The sequence below is a fragment of the Polypterus senegalus genome, chromosome 11, assembly GCF_016835505.1.
Source record: "Polypterus senegalus isolate Bchr_013 chromosome 11, ASM1683550v1, whole genome shotgun sequence".
In the NCBI taxonomy this organism is placed as follows: Eukaryota; Metazoa; Chordata; class Cladistia; order Polypteriformes; family Polypteridae; genus Polypterus; species Polypterus senegalus.
This window is the reverse complement of record NC_053164.1, coordinates 37,618,969-37,640,311: the sequence shown is the minus strand read 5'-3', so window position 1 is coordinate 37,640,311 and position 21,343 is coordinate 37,618,969. Positions and strand designations below refer to the sequence as shown.

Genomic DNA, 21,343 nt, shown 5'->3' with positions numbered 1-21,343 from the left:
GTACTGTTAACCAACAGGATGCTGATGGAAATTGGGATACTATTGGCTCGGGGGGTGAAGATGCCTCCAGTGGAGAGGAGGAAGTTAGAGTGGAATTGAGGGTGGGAACTTTGAATGTTGGCAGTATGACTGGTAAGGGGAGAGAGTTAGATATGGAGTGAAGGAAGGTTGATATTTTTTGTGTACAAGAGACTAAATGGAGGGTAGTAAGGCCAAGTTGGTCAGAGGTGGATTAAAATTGTGTTATGGTGTGGATGGTAGGAGAAATGGGATAGGGTTATCCTGAGAGAGATTTTTTGGGAGTGTGTTGAATGAAGTGAGGAACAGTGTACCCAAGGTACAATGTGGTGATTGGAGCAGATTTCAATAGACATGTTGGTGAAGGGAGCAGTGGAGATGAGGTGATGTGTATGTATGGTGTCAAGGAGAGGAATGAAGGTCAGGGTAGTGAATTTTTCTAAAAGGGTGGACATGGCTGTGGTGAATAGGTATTTAGAAGAGGGATGAACATAGGTTGACGTATAAGAGTGGAGGAAGATGCACACAGGTAGATTACCTCCTATGCAGAATTGATCTGAAGGAGACTGAAGACTGCAAAGTGATGGCAGGGGAAAGTAGTTAAGCAGCACAGGATGGTGGTCTGCAGGATGACATTTGAGATCAAGAGGAAGAGTAAAGGCAGAGCGAAGGATCAAATGGTGGAAGTTGACAAAGGAAGACTGCAAGGTTGAGTTTAGGGAGGTGAGACTGCCACTGTGTGGCAGTGAGGAGTTACCAGGCAGTTGGGCAACTACAGCAGATGTAGTAAGGGAGACTGTCCAGATGTCACACCAAGCACCCTTTTTGCAAAGGGAGGGAAAGGAAACCTGGTGAAATGGGAAAGTACAGGAGAGTATAGAGGAAGAGGATGGCGAAGTGGGATAGTCGGAGAGATGCAGAAAGTAGACCAGAGTACAAGGAGATGAGGGGTAAGGTGAAGCGAGGTGGTGAAGGCTAATGAAAAGGCATACGAGTTGTATGAGGCTGGACACTAAGGAGGGAGAAAAGTACCTGTACAGATTCTCTACACAGGGACCAAGCTGGGAAAGATGTTCAGCAGGTTAGGGAGATAAAGATGGGACATACTCGTAAGCAGGGAGAGTGTTGAGCAGATGGAAAGTACTTTGAGAGGCTGATGAAGAGAAAGTTGGATGATGGTGAATCATGTAGTGCAACATATTAGCAAGGAGGAAGTAAGGACAACTATGAAAAATGAAAAGGCTGTTGGTCCAGATATACTTGTGGAAGCATGGAGGTGTTGGTAGTGGAGTTTTTAACCAGATTGTTTAATGGAATCTTGGAAAATGAGGATGCCTGAGGAGTGAAGTGTACTGGTGCCGATTATTTAAGGGGGGCATGCAAAACTGTACTAACTACAGGGGGATAAAATTGTTGAGCCGCAGCATGAACTTGTGGAGGCTAGGTTAAGTAGTGAGGTGATTAGTGAGCAGCGGTATTGTTTCATGCCAAGAAAGTGCATCACAGATGCGATGTTTGCTCTGAGGTTGTTGATAGAGAAGGCCAAAAGGAGTTGCTTTGAGTCTTTGTGGATCTAGAGAAAGCATATGACAAGGTTCCTCAAGGAGCTGTGGTATTGTATGAGGAAGTCAGGAGTGGCAGGGAAGTATGTAGTGGTACAGGAATAAGTGTGAGAAGTGCGACAGTGATGAGGTCTCCAGTAGGAGTGACAGATGCATTCAAAGTGGAGGTGGGATTACTGCAGGGATTGGCTCTGAGCCCTTCTTTGCAATGGACAGGTTGACAGATGAGATTAGACAGGAGTCCCCATGGATTGATGGTTGCTGATGACATTGTGATCTGTAGCAATAGGGAGCAGGTTGAGAAGACCCTAGAGAGGTGAAGACTTCCTCTGGAAAGAGGAATGAAGGTCAGTAGGAACAAGACCGAATACATGTGTAAATGAGAGGGAGGTCAGTGGAATGGTGAGGATGCAAGGAGTAGAGTTGGTAAAGGTGGAGGAGTTTAACAACAACAACATTTATTTATATAGCACATTTTCATACAAACAGTAGCTCAAAGTGCTTTACATAATAAAGAATAGAAAAATAAGACACTAAGAAAACAAAATTAACATCGAATAAGAGTAAGGTTCAATGACCCCGGGGGGACAGAATAAACTCCAGACGGCTAGAGAAAAAATCTTTAGGGATTCCAGACCATGAGACTGCCCAGTCCCCTTTGGGCATTCTCCCTAACATAAATGAAACGGTCCCCTTTGGATTTAGGGTTCTCACGGAAGGGCTTGATGATGATGATGGTCACGTAGACTTCTGCCTTTTAATCAATCCATCATTGTTGGAGCATCATGAAGCTTTGAGTAGGTGGAGGTGGTGCAGGCCACCACCACAAAGAAACCGGAAAAAGAAACAGTAGGGGTCAGTATGGATTTTAGAGCCACCATGAATAGTTATGAGGAAATTTAACATGGCCTTTCTATAACTTCAATTTAACTTAATTTAACTTAATCCTGATACTCTACATGTTCAAGTAATGTTTTCAGCAGTGTTTTAAATTGCTCTACTGTATCAGCCTGGTGAATTCCTATTGGCAGGCTATTCCAGATTTTAGGTGCATAGCAGCAGAAGGCCGCCTCACCACTTTTAAGTTTTGTTCTTGGAATTCTAAGGAGACACTCATTTGAGGATCTGAGGTTACGATTTGGAATATAAGGTGTCAGACATTCTAATATATATGATGGGGCGAGATTATTTAAGGCTTTATAAAACATAAGCAGAATTTTAAAGTCAATTCTGAATGACACAGGTAACCAGTGTAGTGACATTAAAACTGGAGAAATGTGTTCGGATTTTCTTTTCCTAGTTAGGATTCTAGCAGCTGCATTCTGCACTAGTTGCAAACGATTTGTCTTTTTTGGGTAGTCCTGAGAGGAGTGCGTTACAGTAATCTAGTCGACTGAAAACAAATGCGTGAACTAATTTCTCAGCATCTTTCAGTGATAAGAGGTCTAACTTATGTTAAGTGAAAAAATGCTGTCCTAATCATCTGATTTAATATGCGATTTAAAATTCAGATTACAGTCAACAATTACACCTAATCTTTTTACCTCTAATACCTTTAAATACATGGGGATCAACAGTACAGAGTAATGGGGATTGTGGAAGAGGTAAGAGTGCTGGCAGGGTGGAATGGGTGGAAGAGTGTTGGGAGTAACCTGTGACTGACTGGTATCTGCAAGAGTGAAAGGGAAGGTCTACAGAACAGTAGCGAGACCAGCTGTGTTATATGGGTTGGAGATGGTAGCACTGACCAGAAAGCAGGAGACTACATTTTTAACTCTGCTACCTTCAGCTCTGATTTGCACTGGGTGTGAGGATGGACAGGACTAGAAATGAGTGCCTCGCAACCACACAACTTGAGCTGACCCTCTAGTGCAAAGTACAAGATTGTGTTGGTTTGGACATCCAGAGGAGAGATGTTGAGTATATTGGGGGAAGGAAAAGAAGGCCTAAGAGGAGGTTTATGGATGTGGTGAGAGGACATCCTTGACAAATTTCTGGCAATTTAACGAGCAAGCTCTAAAGAGATGACACCTTAAGCTTATTGTTTTGCTACTTGTACTCTGCTTTCCTATGTGCTTCTCTAAGGGCCTTGGTGATGTTTTAATCCTGGCTCAAATTTTAGATTTAGAGTGCCTAGCCTTCAGTAGAGCAACAGTCTAAAATATTGGATGAAGTGGAATTAAACAATAGTCTTCCTCATTTAGGTGAGGGGCCTATCATTTTCATAATTGTTGACTCTTGCTTTGCATCATGGCTACTCCCTGCATAATGCACCATTAGAAGGGCGAATTGTGGCCATGAATGGATGCCCATTGTCAACACTGAATAAGCTGTGGCATTCAAATGGTGATTGATATTAATGGGGGCCAGGTGTACTAACAAAGCCCTCCCCCAGTGATTACTCGTTGCCACTACCAGTCCTGGGCTATTGTCATAAGGTGGATTGGGTGCCTGGATTCATACTGTTGGTGCCAAATTCTGACCCTAATAGCTGTCTCCCCAGAAGCTGAAATGAATCAGACTAGACAGTTTTTTACCTTCATTTGTGCAGTTTTGATGAGCCTATATCCACTGCAGTGTCAGATTTCAGCTTTGTGGACAGGAGCTGAACATGATTTTTGCTGTTGTAGCCCATCCACCTCAAGATTAAACTTGCTGTGCATTTTGATCTTTCTGCACACCAGTTGTCTACTCAAGCCAGCCTGCCCATCCTGACGTGTGTGTGTGTGTGTCTCAGAATGGGTAGGCTGGTTTGAGTAGACAAATAAGACCATGGTATGATTTACACAACTGCTGATCACAATGGATTTTCAGTTGAATATACACCTCACACATGTGTAGTGTTTTGAAAGTTAACTGAAGCTCCTAAACTATCTGCAGGATTTTCTGCTGTGCTGCTGCCATGTGATTAGTTGGTTGATAATTGTTTGGATAAGCAGATGTTCCGAATTTGCTCAGTAAATGTTTGCATGATGGTAATATTTCAAGGCTTGGCACAGGTCATCTGATGCAGAGGTCTGCCCCCACTGTAAAAATGTAATCACAATGGTCAAATTCCCAACAAAACCGAAGTCCATGCCTGGTAACATGACACTCGCACATTGCTATTTTTGAAAAATTTGGTTCCCCTTTCATTTTATATGAAGCCCAGATTTATACACTTAGTCCTCGGGTACTGCTGGTTCAACTTTGTGTTGGATGAGTGGTTTCTCAAAGAGTCCTGAATGTGGCACATTACCTGCATTGTGAGGAAGCCTCCGTTACAGCACTACAGCCATGTAGTGCGATTTCACCAATGGTGATCTGGTTCGCAGGATCCGCATTACTGAGGACCTGAGTGGATGGGCCAGGCCAAGGAAAACACCCTTGTAATATCTGGTTGGGGCACATAGATGGTTATTTCTAGAGAGTGGGACTAAACCACTTGTCTGCCTCAAGGGATGGCCACCTTGGATACTGAGCTGTTTTGTAGTGAGGTGGACATGTCAATGTACTGTACCAGTACAAGCTTCCCAACCTGTTCTCCCAAAAGCAGATATTAGTGATCATTTCAGATGGGTGTAAACCCAATATGAAGAACTGTTGAAGACCTAGTCCATGCTGAATGTTTAAAATGCACAAGTCCTACTTTATCGAGGTCTAAAGAATTAGAAATATATATATCTCATTATGGTTCTTTCTGGTTTCTTTCCTCTGCTGTTTGTAGCTTTTGACTACAAAATGGACTTGACCAGGTAAGTTCTGCAGAATTTATTTTCATAAATTTAGTACTTGGGTATATCTTAAGTTAGCAAGTAATTTGGCACAATCATGTAATACTTGAAGAGACCCACTGTTGTCTGCTCTTAGGTCAGTACCTCTACCTTGAACCACCATTCCTTTTGGAGAGAGTCCAAACTGCTGTCCTGGTCAGTCCAGTTTTCCAAGGCTCCAAATGCTTTTCCTTCTGGTACAGTGTATTTGGACAGGGAGTGAGTAAGTATAGATTTCTTTTCAGCATCTGCTGCTGGAAGGTTTTGGATTTTGCTGGAAACCTGGGCTAGATACAAGATTTTCTTTTTTTTACTTTTTTTTTTATTTAGAACTACTTGCCATCCATCTACAATATCTGCATTCCCCAGACAGCTGGCACAAGTTATGGTCTGTTGAGAGGTCTATGACTCGAACATGGTACTTTGAAAAACTAGACATCTTGGTGGATGCAGATATAAGATTCCAGGTGAGGAAGTGAAGTGTGTGTGGGGGGGGGTTGAGGTATTGAGTGTGTCAATATTTCATCTGCTTAGATTATACATTAAAAGTTGAATTGTCCTCATTGTGCTAACAATATTCTCATCCACAATGTTTATGCTTGGTAAACCTTTCTGGTGTTCAGTCATCTCTTCATTGCTTTATTTTTTTCCCCAAATTTGAGTAGAGCACTCCTTCAGCCAAATGTTTTAACGATGTACTTTCTTATATTCTTGCAGATTATTCTTGAGGGGACCCTTTCAAATGTTACTGGGGATGCTGCTATAGATGACATAGTAGTGTCTGGCTATGGATGTGAGGAGATTTCTGTCCATCCCAGTCCTAGTGCAGAGTCTGGCTTGTTCAGCACAAATTACCCTGCATTGCCACTTTCTAATGATTTGGACCCACTGTTTTGTGACTTTGAAAGCAATTTCTGTGGATGGCAACTGTGTTCCCAAGGTGACCTTAACTGGATATTGCATCGTGAAAGATCACTAGATACAGTTACCCTGCTGAACACTTCTCTCAGTGGATGTTCAATGTTCCAAGGTACATTAGATTTAATTCAGAATTGCTAAGCTTGCCTAGATTATTGGTGTTGTATTTAAAACTGCCATGAATGATCAATTTGAAGTGCCCATACCTGAATGTTCAAAACATAAGCTTCTAAAATTAGGCTACTTGAATTAACTTCCTGATGACCAATGAAAGCATCCAGAAGTCACTGGATTCAGGCTTGCAGAGTAACAAAAGCACTGACTTGATAACGAACTCTACATGCAATTATGCCACTTTGTCAATTTCCCCATTGATTTCTGTGCTAAACTTTACAAAATCAGATCTTGTCTTGAAAAAAGACCAAGATCTACTGTATATGATGAGTCCTAGATCCCCTTAGCCTCTTCACCTTTTTGTTGTCTTCTACAAAACTATGGGGAAAGGATTAAGCTGTCAGATATCAGCTTCCATAGTTTTTCCTACAATGTAAAGAGCTAACCAATTTTAATTTTCTTGTAATTGCTTTTCAAGTTTGCAACTACTTCAAGATATACCTTCTAATTGTACTTGATTGCATCTTCATTGTCTTTCCTGGGGGTCCTCTGTTTCAGGTCTTTCAATATCGTACCTTTGCCCAGCAGACCCCATTGGGGTGGTTTGTCTTGCCTCACATCTCAACACCAACCTCCCACAGGCTGGGTCACTTGATCCATAACCACCTAGTGACTTTCTGTGGTTTCTGCTACTCCTAGCCCCATTATTCCCTAATCTAAACACCCTGCAAAACTCTGGCAACCCATGCGAAATACTAATCTGATGCTACTCCATGTGCACCTCGTATTTGGCTGTCTTTGCCTCTTCTTCCCAAGGCATTATTAGTTTAAATGTTATCCACTCCATAGTGACCTCTGAAAATTAAATTTGTCCAGAGTGTGCAGTTGTGTTTTTAGCTGCTTGACCAGATCTACTCTCCTGCCAATTGGAGGCTGTACAGAAAAAAAGTCCTAGATTTTGGTTAGGCATGGTGGTTTTTCCTGCATTGAGTCTTCAGTGGATGTCTTGTGGCGATTGCAGTGATTAAACTGTCAGTGACTATGGTGTCCAGTCATAGCTTTCTCCAAGTGCATTTGGACAGCTACTAAGGATGTTCCAATGAATTATACCCACAGCAGATGGGTCAAGCAGCTCTTGCACTTTCTCCAGATATAAAGGTTCAAAGGAGGGCATCAGAGGGCTTTGACAAACATAAATGCAATGACTGTCTACATGCCAGATATCCTGTGTTGCACATCACCCTCCCACCTTTGTCTGATCCCTGCTGCCTATGCACCAACTATCATATTTGCTTGCTCTACCTGCTCTGACTTCCTAATGGTTGTCTTTGCTTTGGGTCTTTTTCTGACCAGGTGTTAGGCTTTCCCTCTTGCCACAAATTCTACTAGAGCTTTTTGCCTTGAGCAAAATTCTGCCATTTCTTGCTCATTTATAGTTCCCCTGAAGATGATTTCCAGTTCCTGGACTGACAGATCTAGTAACCAGAAAGACATTTGCCATTTTTGAGGTGGATTACAATAGATGTGTAGAGTGTTTGAAAGCACACATGGTGTGTGAGCCAGCTTAAATTAAACAAAGGTGTTTGGTCTTGGCTTGCCCAAGCAAGCAGGCTAAAGGACTACAGAATGCAGCCAAGCTTGCTTCACTGACTTAAGGGTTTGCATTTCTTTCACATCTGAGAGCCTAGAAATTTTTCAAAAGCTGTAGACTTTCTAGGAGCCTCTGTTCTGATATTCTTACTCTTGATTAAAGGTTTAGGTAGGGTAGAGCTCCATTAAAATGTGTGGTATCTGTCATAAATGTTCTTGGGAAGTTGCATAGAACAAATGTACTTGGCCATAATTCAATATCTTGCAAATAATGCACTCAATGTACAGTTTACATGTAAGGCTGTTTAAGAAGCACTATGTACATTAGTGTCCATTTTGGCAATTTCTAACTGCATCATAGTCTGTTGGCTGCACACTGAGCCCCAGTGCTCCACATAGTACACCTAGTCGGATAAACTGGTGGCTGAAGGTACTCTAGGATGGGTCTGCATTAATTAGGCCTCTAATAGCCTTTTCTGTTACTGTGGCCAGTCAATTTTGGGTCAGTCCTGTAATAAATGCTGGAATAAAGGCCAGCTACGTCCACCCCTGAGAGAGTGGTTAGTCCTCTGGCAGGTGATTGTAGAACCATACTTGGGCCACTATGGACTAGTAGAACATCGCCAACACTTACTTGCACAAACCTGCTGTAACATTTGTGACAGTTTAGGGCTTTCTCACTCCCTTGAACCCTCCGACCACTTGTCGGACACCAGGTAAAAGTCCAATAATAAAATTATTATAATAAAGTGCATAAAGCATGCTCCTCGCCACAATTCTTATATAAATCAATCACAATAACAACTCCCAGACACTTAGCCACCCTGCCTCCCAACTCGGCTCCATTGTCTGGGATCTCCCACAGTCCTTTATAGTCCTCGACCCGGAAGTGCTTCTGAGCCCTCAGTCCATGTGGTTATCCAGCACTTCGGGTCAGGTAAACTTCTTTTTTTCTTCAGCCCAGAAGTATATCCTTCCATTCCTGTGACTTGGAAATATTTCCAGGCTATATGCGAAATATAAATCCCTGGGCCTCCCTGCAGTGACTCCTGGCCGCCCCCTTGGTATCCAGCAGGGCTGTACATTAGAATTCCAGAGTCCATAATTTCCACTTGTTCTGTTGCTCTTGACACCTTTTTAGTCCTCCATTTTGAGTGACATCAGGAGCAGATATCGTATGAGCCAGTATTTTTCCCACAAGTCCAATTCAGTTTTCTTTTAGTATACATTAAGAGGTCTAGCATTATGCAGAGCACAAGTGCATGAAAATAACTTGATCATGGGAACGTTTAGAATTCATGTGCCTGTTTCAATTGGTTACCACTCTTCCTAGCCATGTCCTCTTGAGCAATGTACAAACCACATTGGGCAAGTAACTTTTGTTAAATTTCTATAACTAAACAATGCTACCTAAAGTTGAGGTCTCCTTTAGCTTACCTGCTGATTGCATATTACACTAAATCAATAGTTCGGCCTACATTTTAAAGGTACTCTGTCTAATAAGGTAATGACATATTTCCTTTAAGTTTACAAATTTCTCATTCTATGACCTGTAAATTTGACTGCTTTGTCCCACACTTAAAGTTTTTAGTGGCACCTGGCTGTGAATAAAGGGGGGATGGTGAAATGGCCATGTAACAGAATTGTGTACTAATCCCCAAACTGTATCTGAGTCTGTCAATGCCCACCCTCCTGTGCCCCCAACATTATGTAGGGTTTTTTCTTCCAGTACTCCAAATGGCTTAACAAGTAGGTGGTTGTTGTTCACAGGCCAGTACCTTTATGCTGAAGTAACCACTTCCTATTTGGGCAATCGAGCACTCCTAGTCAGCCCACGCTTCCAGGGATCCAGATGCATGTCCTTCTGGTACAGTATGTTTGGCAATGAGTTTGGTAAGTATCGTTTTGTTACCTTAAGGGTTTCTTCCGTCTCTTTATGCCTCTGAATATTTGTTGCCAATTTTTGGTTGGTGTGTCTGCCTCATGATTGTGCCATTGCCTATTCATTCCCTATGACTGCTTATCCATTGTATTTAGGGTCACTTAATGTGTATATCCAGTATGCAAAATCCCCAGACACCTGGAACAAAGTGTGGGTCTCAAAGGGCAGCAACAGTCGGAAGTGGTATTTGGCAGAACTGGATTTGTTCATTCAGCCCCATGAAGTTTTCCAGGTGAGAAGGTGGCTTGTGGGAATAAGGTTTAATATCCTACAGTAGATGAATGTAGCATCTCTGCAAGAGCAGTTTGCCTTTTTATAACACCTTGGTAGCAAAAGATCAAGATTAATTTTTTTTTAAATATCCTAATTTAAAGTGTAGTTGAGGACAAAGATTGCTCTTATGAACAGTCCAAAACTGCAAATCCTTCACCTTGAAGTAAGGGGTTGCCTGGGACTTCCAAATCAATGCACGGTTACTAAAGTCAAGGCATTTTCCCCTCAATTTAAAGGCCACTGTTAATCAATGAATACAGCTCAGTAATTCAATGGTATTGCTACACGGTCATAGAAAGGAGTCTAAGGGTCAGATCTTATGTTCTCCCTGCATCTTTGCATCGGAGTCCATCTTGGTTTGCTCCAATTTACTCCCCTTGTCCAAAGGCCTGCAATTTTGGTGAACTGATGGTACTAAATTGACACTCTCTTTGCTCTGCACCCTATCCAGAGGTTCTTCCTGCATGTGCCCGTTGCTTGCTGGGATGGGCTCCAGCTGCCCCCACCCCAGTTAAGCAGGTTTAGAGCTTGGCTGGATCAATGAATACCAATTTTCTTGCACAATGCAACTCTGCATGTCACTTTCTTTAAATATTTTGATTTCAGTTACAGGTTAGTTTACAGCTTCAGATTTATCTTGAAGTTAATTTCACATGATGTGTGCTTTAAGTGCAGTTGTATCCTCCGTACTCTGCACAAATGAAACGGCAGAGCTTCTGTGTGTCTGCCTTCACGTCTGAGCAAATCTGTCATCTCACTCATTGTAATTAGAAAACTTAAAGCGATCTGTCTCTTTTTTAAAGCAAATTCAAATGATCTGAAAGTCGGAGTGTCTTCTGTTCAAGTTCCAGAAAGCACCCAAATGTTATGCTATGCAAACATTTTCTATGTTGTCACAATTACAATACATAGACCAACATGAAAAATTTTATTTCTACAGGTGGAATCCCACTGTAATGAAATTCATGGGACAAAAATTATTTTTCATCATTTAATACTATTCCCATTATAGCAAAACAAGTATACTGCTGTGACCTGGGCTGCCGGTGATTTGCCTTCTAACAGCAGTGGCACTCTGCTGTGTCTGGTAAATAAAAGACCAAACAATTTGGTTGCCCTCTGTAGTATCGGGCTTACCACATAGATGTTGCATGATGTTTACAACATTTAATACCCAACCAGGACTCTTGTGTGTGTCTCTCTCTTGTAACCAACAAGCTTGACAATTCCTGTATAAAAAGGTGCTTAAACTACAAAATTTTTCTCTAAAAACTTGCATCCAACCTTCATTTTCAAACACACTTTTTTTGGGTGCAGGTCCCAATGCCCAAACAAACTGACCGCTCTGATGTACAATTCCAAATTCTTTCGACTCTTTCCACTCGGAATCTGTTCCAGGATTGTTTCTCTCGGTGTAAACTGATGCAGTTTCTCACTTTTTTGTTCATTGCAAAACCTTTGAGAAATGCTATGAAACGCTAACAGTACAGTATTAGACAACTAGTCATGCAGACGTGGGGGGGCACTGGCCCAGAATTTAGCTCTAGGTATGATGTTGCACCAACACTCTCGCAAAGACCGTCAGAGACCGGAGATTTCCCGACAGACTGTCACTTTTTCATTCTAACAAGACTGCTTGTTTAAAATTTCCTGAAACTTGGTGAAAGTGTAGGCTTGGCATAATATTTTCACATACTATTTGTGATTGGTGGCTATTTTTGGTCAAATTATACTGAAACTTACATTTTGTTACATGTTAAAGGTATTTGTTTTATGAACACTTGTCCTGGCCTACAAAGCGTTTTTTTCTGAATTTCATTAGTTTGATATTTACACGTCTCATCCTGTTATAGCAAAGGTATTTGCATACTTTTGTAATTTAAGTTTTAAATGTTAATGTGAGCCTTGCTTATTAAATTTATCATGGATGTGCTGTACATATGATGCTATATGGTTGGCTCTAAACATGCAATTTTTCTTCGGGGTGCCCTGTCTTATGTTTTCAACTGAATGCTAAAGCAAACCTTTTATTTCCTAATTGGTTATCTTAATCCTGAGAACATTGCTGTTTGAATTTGTGTATAATCTAGTAATTCTAATTTTCATCTTCAATGATTTAATACACTATTCTGTCCTGGAGAGTAGCAAATCTGCACTTTACAAACGATGTAAACCTATTCAGGCACAACTAAATTGTCATTCAGTCCTAGCGTTTGGGTTAATCAACCTTGAGTTACTTGGATGATGAATAAAACTGGTCATTTTCTGTTCAAACATTACATGTGGTTTTCTATCTTCCCTGCTTAGTTATGTCGAGTGCATTCATGAAGTGCCTTCACCATATACAGCATGTCGGCAAAACCTTTAACACAGCCCTTCTTGAAGCATCGAGGGTTGTGAGAACATGCAGAAATCACATTACAACTGTGCTAAAATTTGTTTTCAAAATCACTCTAGTAGTTGCAAGGACGATATGTTTGTCAATTGAGCTATTTAGACATTGAGCTTTGACACCTAAAATATGGACTAAAGTTTCCAAATAGCTTTCTTGAATTATCATCTTTTTATTCGGAATGGATACTTGCAGTCTTATTGTTTGGCAGTTTTAAGCAAGCATTACTTAGTGTCTGTCTTAAACACACTTGAAAGGATCATTTAAAGTGCATGTGAAGAATAAGTAGACTCTGGGCTCCAAATGTGATCACACCTCAGTTTTGGCCAATTTCAGTAGATGTCATATTTGGGTTTTTGCATTTATTGGTGATCTTACTGGTTTTCACACTTTAAAATGCTAAGCCACTGTAATTCCATTTACATTTTCCTACTGGACAGGGGTTGAGCATGTTGAACTTTTGCATTGCAATTATTGAAGAAATTACTCTGCTCATAGGCCTTAGCAAAGCTTTGTGTCCCAATCCTGTCCCTGGGGATTTAGCCCTTGGTTGTTAGCCTTGGCATAATAACTGTCTTGTAGCTTTATATATTCTTGCTGGGGTTTTTAAATCCTTTTCAAAATTTATAGTTAAATCTTTCAAATTGAATCTCTAAACAGGAAGCTAATTCTACTAGAAACAGAATGAATGTTAACATGGAGATATATAATGCACAATGTGGAGAGCTAATCAAAGGAATGATTTGGTGACATTTACTAAGCTGTTAATAGAATATTGCGGGTTGGATAATAAATTTTGCTAACTATATGGTCACTTTGGGGTCTGCTGGAGCCAATCCCAGCCAACACAAGGTGCAAGGCAGGAAACAAATGCCAGGCAGGGCGCCAGTCCACAGTAGTGCGCACATGCCAAGGACAGTTCAGAATCACCAGTGCACCTAACCTGCATGTCTTTGGACTGTGGGAGGAAACTGGAATACCCAGAGGAAATCCACACAGACACGAGGGGGAACATGCGAACTCCATGCAGGGAGGTCCCGGGAAGCGAACCCAAGTCTCCTTGCTGCGAGGCAGCAGCGCTACCCACTGCGCCACTGTTGCAAAATCCTGATAAGTATAAATCAAGAAGCTCAGTCAATTAGAGCTGAAAAGTAAGTTTTACTCCTGGATGCTTGAAATAAGATACCAATTTATAAGTTTCTTGCATGAGACAAATGTATGAATTTGGTTTTATTTCTGAAAATAGTGCACTCTTCCCCCAAAAAAAAAAAGAAAATTAACTGGCTAAGTTTGCCATGCAAGAGGCAACCATTCAATTTGCTGTTGCAATATCTCCTCTAGACACTTAAGGCAGAAACTGAACCTTTTAACGGTTTTCTTTGGTAGCTTAACGTGTAAAGTGCTTCTTGGCTGCAGCCTGCTTAGTTTCCACAGATTTCCTCAAGTACATGATTCAGTTTTAAAGTTGTGCAGATTTCCTTTAAGGATTTTAAGGCCCTAATCCAGGTCATCTGTCTGCTCTGCTTGAGACTAAACTGGTTTAATTCGGAGTCTGGAGTATAACATCCTTGGGTCCTCTTAGCACAGCTTCAAGTGCTGCAATGAGTTGTGGGGTGGATTGGGCTTTTTTTTGTTGATGCGGTAACCAGGATTCTGCACACTGCTCCACATGTGGTCTCACTAGTGTATTATAAGTCTGAACATCACCTTTTTTTTTTGTATTCATCAGTTTGATATAACCAAAGATTTAATTTGCCTTTTTTAGCATCTGCACTTTAAGATGAGAATTGTCAAGAAAAACCCAAATCCTTTCAGTGGTTGCTATGTGTAAAATAGTTTCTTCCATATTCTTTTATAAATGACTTTCCTTTCTCCTGTATGTTGCACCTTTCTTTTTCCAAATGTTCACCCAGTTCTGCAGCTTGTCCCACCAAAAGCAGGTTAGTGTGAAAACCAGCAGATTTTATTCTAAACATAAGAAAATGCTAAATTTTTCCCCAGGTTGCCTTCCATCAACTGGATGCTCCCTTGCCAAAATATTTGCATGAAGTGTACTTGGCTGGGCGAGTCAAACAGGGTTATCCTATTGAACAGCCTGTGAGGTGTTGGCCTTTTTATTTCAGATTCCTTTAGGAAAATTAGTCAATGGTTTCACTTCATTTAATGCCAAGGAATGCTTTGCAGTATTTGAGGGACATAGACATTCCAGACTATCTCCAAAAACTTCCCCCATATGTTGCATTGGGGTAAACATTGACTTTAAACAAACTGTGTGTGTTACCATGTGAAGACTGACCTGTGCCTTGTTCCCAGTACTCTCCAGTCTGACTCTGGCTTCAGAGATCTCAAATGGCCTTAACTGGCTTGAGAATTTGTGTAATAATGGATGGGGCAGTCAAGTATGAGCACTTGAATTACATCTCATTCAAGTTTCTCAGTGAGTGACCCATTAAGTTGCTGAAGCGCCAATTAAGAGCTTGCCATCTTTATTAGTTTGCTTGATTTAAAGGGTTGTCTTCATCTAGCTCTCCAATTTAAATGTCCCTGTCAAACTGACAAATTACACAAACCTGTATAATTAGGAAGTCTAGTAGTGCTCTTAAGCATTTAAAGTCTTTGGTAATGGACTGAAATGGTAACTGACTAATGTTTGTCTGCCCACCCTCCGCTTCCCCTCCATCTTAAACAAGAGTTTCATCCTCGGCATGAAATTCCTGGCCAGGCAGGCTGAAGGCTTCTTTCCCCATTAATAGGTGGTAGCTTCATGAAGTACATAAAGCTGCTGTCACACATACAGCTCTTATGCAAAGTGGTCTTCTATTTTAGAACCAGTATATGTAAAATTTACTGGTTTATGTGCTGCTTTATAGAGCAATTTCTTGACAAAGCCATTTGGCTCTGTCTGGTTTATGCAGCAAGGGTCATTTTCAAATCTAGAGCCTAGTGGTATTTAACACATCACTTATCCATTCACACCTTTTGGATCTTAATACTGTAAAGGGTGTTCTGGAACCTTCCTGATTCATTTGTTTTCCAAATGATTTCCCTATGGCATTGCTCTGAACCTTTTATCATGAGTGTAGGTAGCATGTTGCTGCTTGCCATATCCATATGGGATTTTTGCAGGTTAGTTTTAAAAGGTCAGTGTGGACCCTCAAACTTTCCTACTCCAGTCTTGTATCCAGAACTTGTGGGAAAGGCTCTGCTATACATGGTTGGTTTGAATTGGATTAAGCGAGTTTCAGAATGTCTGCTTCCAATCTGGCTGTGGATTATTCCCTTCTCTCCACCCACCCCAGATGCTGTAATTCCTTCCACATACCCTGACAATTGTAATGCCAGATGATTCAACTTGACATGCAAGTGGGCATGTACACTACAGTAGGCCCATCAATGCACTGGCAAGGTATGGTTCCAGCACCACATTCCCTGCCGTTTGAAGTGGTTATGACATTTTTCCACCCTGACCAGGATAGGCATGTTAATGTTGTGTAATTCATAGTGCCGATGCCCCAGCCTGGGTTGACCTTTTATCTAGTGCTACAATAGGCTCCAGCTTCCCCTTATTCTGATATTTATAAAAGGGCTAAACAAAATGGATGCATATGTAATGGTTGGAGGATCTGCAAAACTAAACTGCTTTGCTCTAATAACTTTGATTCTTGGTCCCCGAATTTCGTACTGTTTTAAGATCTGCTGTGAAATGGGCTTCATCCAATTGACTCTACAGAGATTGACTCTACAATCTGATTTTTAGAAAGCTACTTTCATTTCATTCCCAACTTTTATAGCGCAAACTTTCCATTAGTTTTTCCATCTTGGCTAAAATTAGGCTAAATACAAGTTTGTGTTAGACTATTTGAATTACATTCTTAACTAGCAGGCTAATTATGAAGATTCCCTTCTTGACATTTTGTCAAACCAAGTGTGGGGGTTTTTATGGGTAGGGCAGTTAGATCCTACTTTGGGTCACAGAACACTTTAGACACTCGCTCTCAAAACAGTTAGGAATTTGTCATGGCAAAATGAATATGGATTTGTTCCCGATTTTTAAATTGCCTATTTCATTAAAGTATTGGCATCTAATTAAACAGGTTAATGTGCCGGCTTGCAGCTACTGTGGTACTCCTGGACAAGAGACTGGCTACTGCTGACACCTTGTCACTCTACCACATTTTAAAGAAACCTGTTGAAGCTCTTAAGTCGAAGCAGACATGTAAAGGGTATGGTAAGCTGTCCAATGGGGGTGCCCAAGTCCTGGCTGCTTCAATTTATGCAGTCCTTGGACATGCCAATACTGCTTAGTCCTAAGTGATAGATTTTTGAGGGCTTCCATTCAGCCACTGGGCTTTAAAATATCCCTTCACTCTTGACTGCCTTATGGTTGGGCTTAGCCAAACAAGTGAAATCTGAAGCTGCATTTTTCTGTAAAACTGGATAAGTTTTAGAAATCTAAGTCTCCTCCTGTTCTCTGCAGATCATTCTGGAATGGACCACCGAAGGGTGCTGCGGCAATGTTGCAGTTGATGATCTGTTTGTCAATCGCCATCGTTGTGATGTGAAGACGAGACATGAGCCATGCAAAGAAAAAGAAAATGAGATTGTAAGATAATAAATTTCATGAAATTTTAATTCCTTTTGGATATTTGGTGCTTTGAAAGAATATTGTACAAACTTTCATGATTTAATGAAGTATTAATAGTAGCTTGGAGTTATCCAAAAAGCTCACAATTTACTAAGGTAGCCCAAATCGCAAAAACCACTAAAAAAAAAACCTCTTGACTCTGCTACAGAATTCTGGACTTTGTGGCAGCAGGGGGCAGTAGTGCACCCTTGAACCCTCAGGTAGAATTCCAGACACCAGGTAAAAGTCTACGACCCTTTTATTTTCTTTTTTCACAGTGCACCAAGCACCTCCCACACTACTCATAAATCTCACAGCAAATAAACTCAATAACCTCTCCTCCTCGCCCAGACACCTTGCTCCTCTCCCACCCAGCACAGCTCAGTGTCTGGACTGAGGCACCGTCCTTTTATAGCCACTGACCCGGAGGCAGTTCACAGTCCCTTATTCCTTCCGGGTCAGGGCAATCAGTCTATTACTTCAACCTGGGAGCACGCCATACCTTCCTGTCACGTGACCGTGACGTACTCCCGGGTCATAAGGCACAACAGAGCCCATAAGTCCCCCCCACAGCGACTCCTGGTGGCCCCCAAGGTATCCAGCAGGGCTGTGTATAAACACCACAGAGTCCATAAGGCCCTGCTGGACCTCGGGGCACGATCCCGCTGTCGGGAGAGCTCCTCCTGTCGGCCTGGGGGTGCGGACCGGCCTGGGAAGCCAGCAGTCTTCCACAACTTCAACAACCTTGCAACTAACAGTTACTGTTTAAAAACGGCAGATCAATTTAGCCCAAATGCCTAATGAAACTGAGGTGAAGCACATTGCATTCCTGACCTCTCCACATTAAACTTTTGACAGCACTCGAGGTTCAAACTGCCATTTTCCAATCTGCTTATCCACAGTCTTGTATGTGCATGTCCACACTTGGTAGACCAAATAGAACTATCAATGAATGATAAGAGTGTCTAATAAAAAGAGTAACCAGGAGAGAATCTGCACCGGTGTAGGTAAAATGTGACATCTCTTCACCATTGTGGAGGTGTGGGATTTGAACCAGGGGTTCTGGGGTTTGTCGGCAGCTCTCGCCACTGAGCCTGTATGCTGCTCCTTGGTTCACGTCACCTCCTGCATTTCAGACCTTCGACTAACTAATCTAACTGATGCACTGGCGTGTCATGGAGTAGATTTGAGAAATTAGGTTTCCCTTCTATTGTGTAATACTGTGGTGGTGGGCAAAATACAATTTGCAAATTGCATATTTGTTGACATGGGGTATCAGGCATTGACTATATACATGTGATTTGAAGGCTGGTTGTCTTTAGTATTCTTGCAGTAGAGTTACTTACCTGGATTCCTTAAGCATACATTCACTGTCCGGCCTAATCCCTCCTTTACAGCTTCAAACTGAAATATTTTGTCTTTAAACAATCTGGAAGAAAAGTCTGGAGAGGTTCTGCTTTAACATTTGATAAAGGTAATAGAGACTGTTGGGCTAAATTTCATTTTTTTTTTTTTTTTTTTTGTTCTACTACTTATCTGGGTAGAGGCTGGAGATGGAAGTCAATACATGTGACAGGTTTTAATTGCAAGGAGCCTTGAACATTTGTAATTGTGGAAGTGGTGATGGCCATTTCTACCCCTAATGCCTGCAGCTGCTGTACATTTTATATAAAGTGGAATGGTTCCTGATTCTGCTTACTAAGGACTGTGGTCCTGATGAGCATAAAGTGACAAATTCTGTAAAATGTAGCTTCCATATACTACCAAATTAGCCACACAAATGTTTTCAGAACTCTAATTTCAAATTGTCCAAGTAGGCAGATCAAATGCACAGAATCAAAAGCAGACATACAATATTAATAATTGGTTAGAAGATCCATTAGCAGAGCTGAATCCTCTACCTTTTTTTTTTTTTTTTTTTTTTTAACCCACTGATCCATTTTAGAAAGGTGGGATGCTACAATCTTGCACAATTATCCAGTACAAAGCAAGAACCAGCTGTGGTTGGTATTTGAGGAGTGTTTCAAACCTCAGTTTCTCAAGCCGGAAACTAACCATGCTGCTCAAAGTTCAGGAATGAATGTTGGCAAAGTTCTAATAATGCTTACTGGTTGCATCAGCCTGGAGAAGTCGCCAACAATATAAACTGCCATTCAATGTTGCAAATAAGAAGCTTTAGAGCCAGTTACAGGGGAGTTTAAAAGCGACGAGCCTGATTAGGTTGCTAAACCTAATTTGCATTTCTTAAGGAGGTTCAAAAGCTGGAATACTGGATGAAAACTACCCATGAACCTGAGATCTTAAGCAGGCAATGACGTTTGAACCAACAACTCTGTGCTAACTGTTTTCACTTACTACCCTTCCAATGTAATTCTACAATTAAGTCCATACATTTTTGTTTTAATTTTTAAACTAAAACATGAACCCAAGAATCCGACTGTCATCTTCACAAACTTGTGGCCAAAACTATAACAGTCTGGGGAATATCAGTTTTGTCAGGTATTACTTTGCAGCAAGAAAAAAATTGAAGTAATGGAGAAGTAACGGCAACAGTATAAATGTTAAATTATACAGGAGGTTAAAACAAAATGCAGTTCCAAAGTGCAGTTCACTACCTCTACAGTGGCACACCACTTGTTGAAGATTTCTAAGAGAGATAAAATATCCAAAGAGCAAACTAAAGTCCTTTTGTCCTATAGGTCCCTATGGTGATCCTGTTTTCCACTTTCTACATAATAGAATTCTATGGGGCTTTGCCCCCTGCTTGCTTTGCCTGCGCTACACGCTAGCCTCGGAGGTTCTGCTGCTCACATATGGGGATGCAGATGTACAAATGCAGATTTAAACAGATTGTTTTCGTGGGAATTGTTACATATGCATAATAGAACTATTTTGCATTAAAATGAGTTGCCATATTAAATGGTAAAATTTGAAAGTTTCATGTTGGCTTATTTGTTTAATTTTTGTTCTGTTTGGCCTTAACACACAAATTTACAGTAAACCATTTTTTGAATAAAATTTGTCTATCATATTGAATTTTGAATCTGTTTGGATTTTCATCGTGACAACACAACATAACTGATTTGATTTTCATTTCTCCCAAATCTACTTTACTTTTTCAAATGTTTCTCTGAGATTTAATTCTTTGCCAAAGCTATTCTAACGGGAAACTTGACATTTTTAATATGAATGGCATATTGTGTAATGTTATCAGCAGAATATGTACTACATATCCTTTCTTGGATACATCCTTTCTACAGTAATTCATGCTGTGGAAGACCAGACAGTATTAATGGTTATAGATATCTTCAGGATATTAAGTTTTCATCTTCTGCACAATCGCCACCAATTGTTTCAGCATAGTTTATTGATATGCATTTAACCAATTTGCTTTGTAACCAACCGATCAACATTTTTGGTGTTAGTTTGGCTTCGTTTCTCAGTGCTAGAATTGCCCATGTACTCATTTCTTCTGTTATCCCTTCGTTATGAAATTCAATAAGATTTGGATATGTCTAATTGAACTTAGTTCCTGCTCTCTAAGCTCCTAATGTTTCCTCACTGTGTTAAAAGCATTCACACAAATGAGGACCGTGTGGATGGTTGAATATGGTTGCGAGATGGGCGTGACTTGAAAAAAATCTCATGGCCAAACCTTTCGTCTTGCGGGACTTAAAGCTCGCTTGGTCTCTAGTCTCAGGATTTTTTTTAATATAATAGAGAATTTGTTGGAGATATTTTGATCTAAAAAGGTAGTGCAACATATAAAGGCAAGGTCTTTAGACAGCAACATAGAGCAATAGAACAAATAGGAAGACAGATTAATTGAAAGTGCAACTATTACAGATAATAGGCTATAATGGTATAATTTTGTTAGGCTCAAACTATTAAGCAAAATAAAGTGAGTGTAGGTAGCAAAGCATTATGTGGCCACAGGTGCCACTCTGCTTATCTTCAGTCCAACTTTCTTTGCTACCCCATGGTCTTGGGTTTGGGAAATGAAACAGGCTCCATGACAAAGTGTGTGTTTTTTTTTTTTTTTTTGTTTTTTTTTTTTTTTAAATCATGGAAAAATTGAGGGGGTGTTCTTTTCATGGCCAGATGGTGGGAGGGGAGAGGGAGAACAGACACCACCTACCATTCTTCTCACCAATCATA

At 40.8% G+C, this 21,343-nt stretch overlaps 1 protein-coding gene across 1 annotated transcript in view; it reads left to right on the top strand.

Annotated features, from left to right (window-relative positions):
* LOC120538842 overlaps nt 1–21,343 on the top strand; it is a 61,697-nt gene that overhangs the window by 37,272 nt on the left and 3,082 nt on the right. The window contains exons 11-16 of the mRNA XM_039768389.1: nt 5,430–5,555; nt 5,663–5,799; nt 6,050–6,362; nt 9,725–9,847; nt 9,992–10,128; nt 17,039–17,164. Coding sequence (XP_039624323.1) covers nt 5,430–5,555; nt 5,663–5,799; nt 6,050–6,362; nt 9,725–9,847; nt 9,992–10,128; nt 17,039–17,164 — 962 coding nt within the window. The remainder of the gene's footprint in view (nt 1–5,429; nt 5,556–5,662; nt 5,800–6,049; nt 6,363–9,724; nt 9,848–9,991; nt 10,129–17,038; nt 17,165–21,343) is intronic.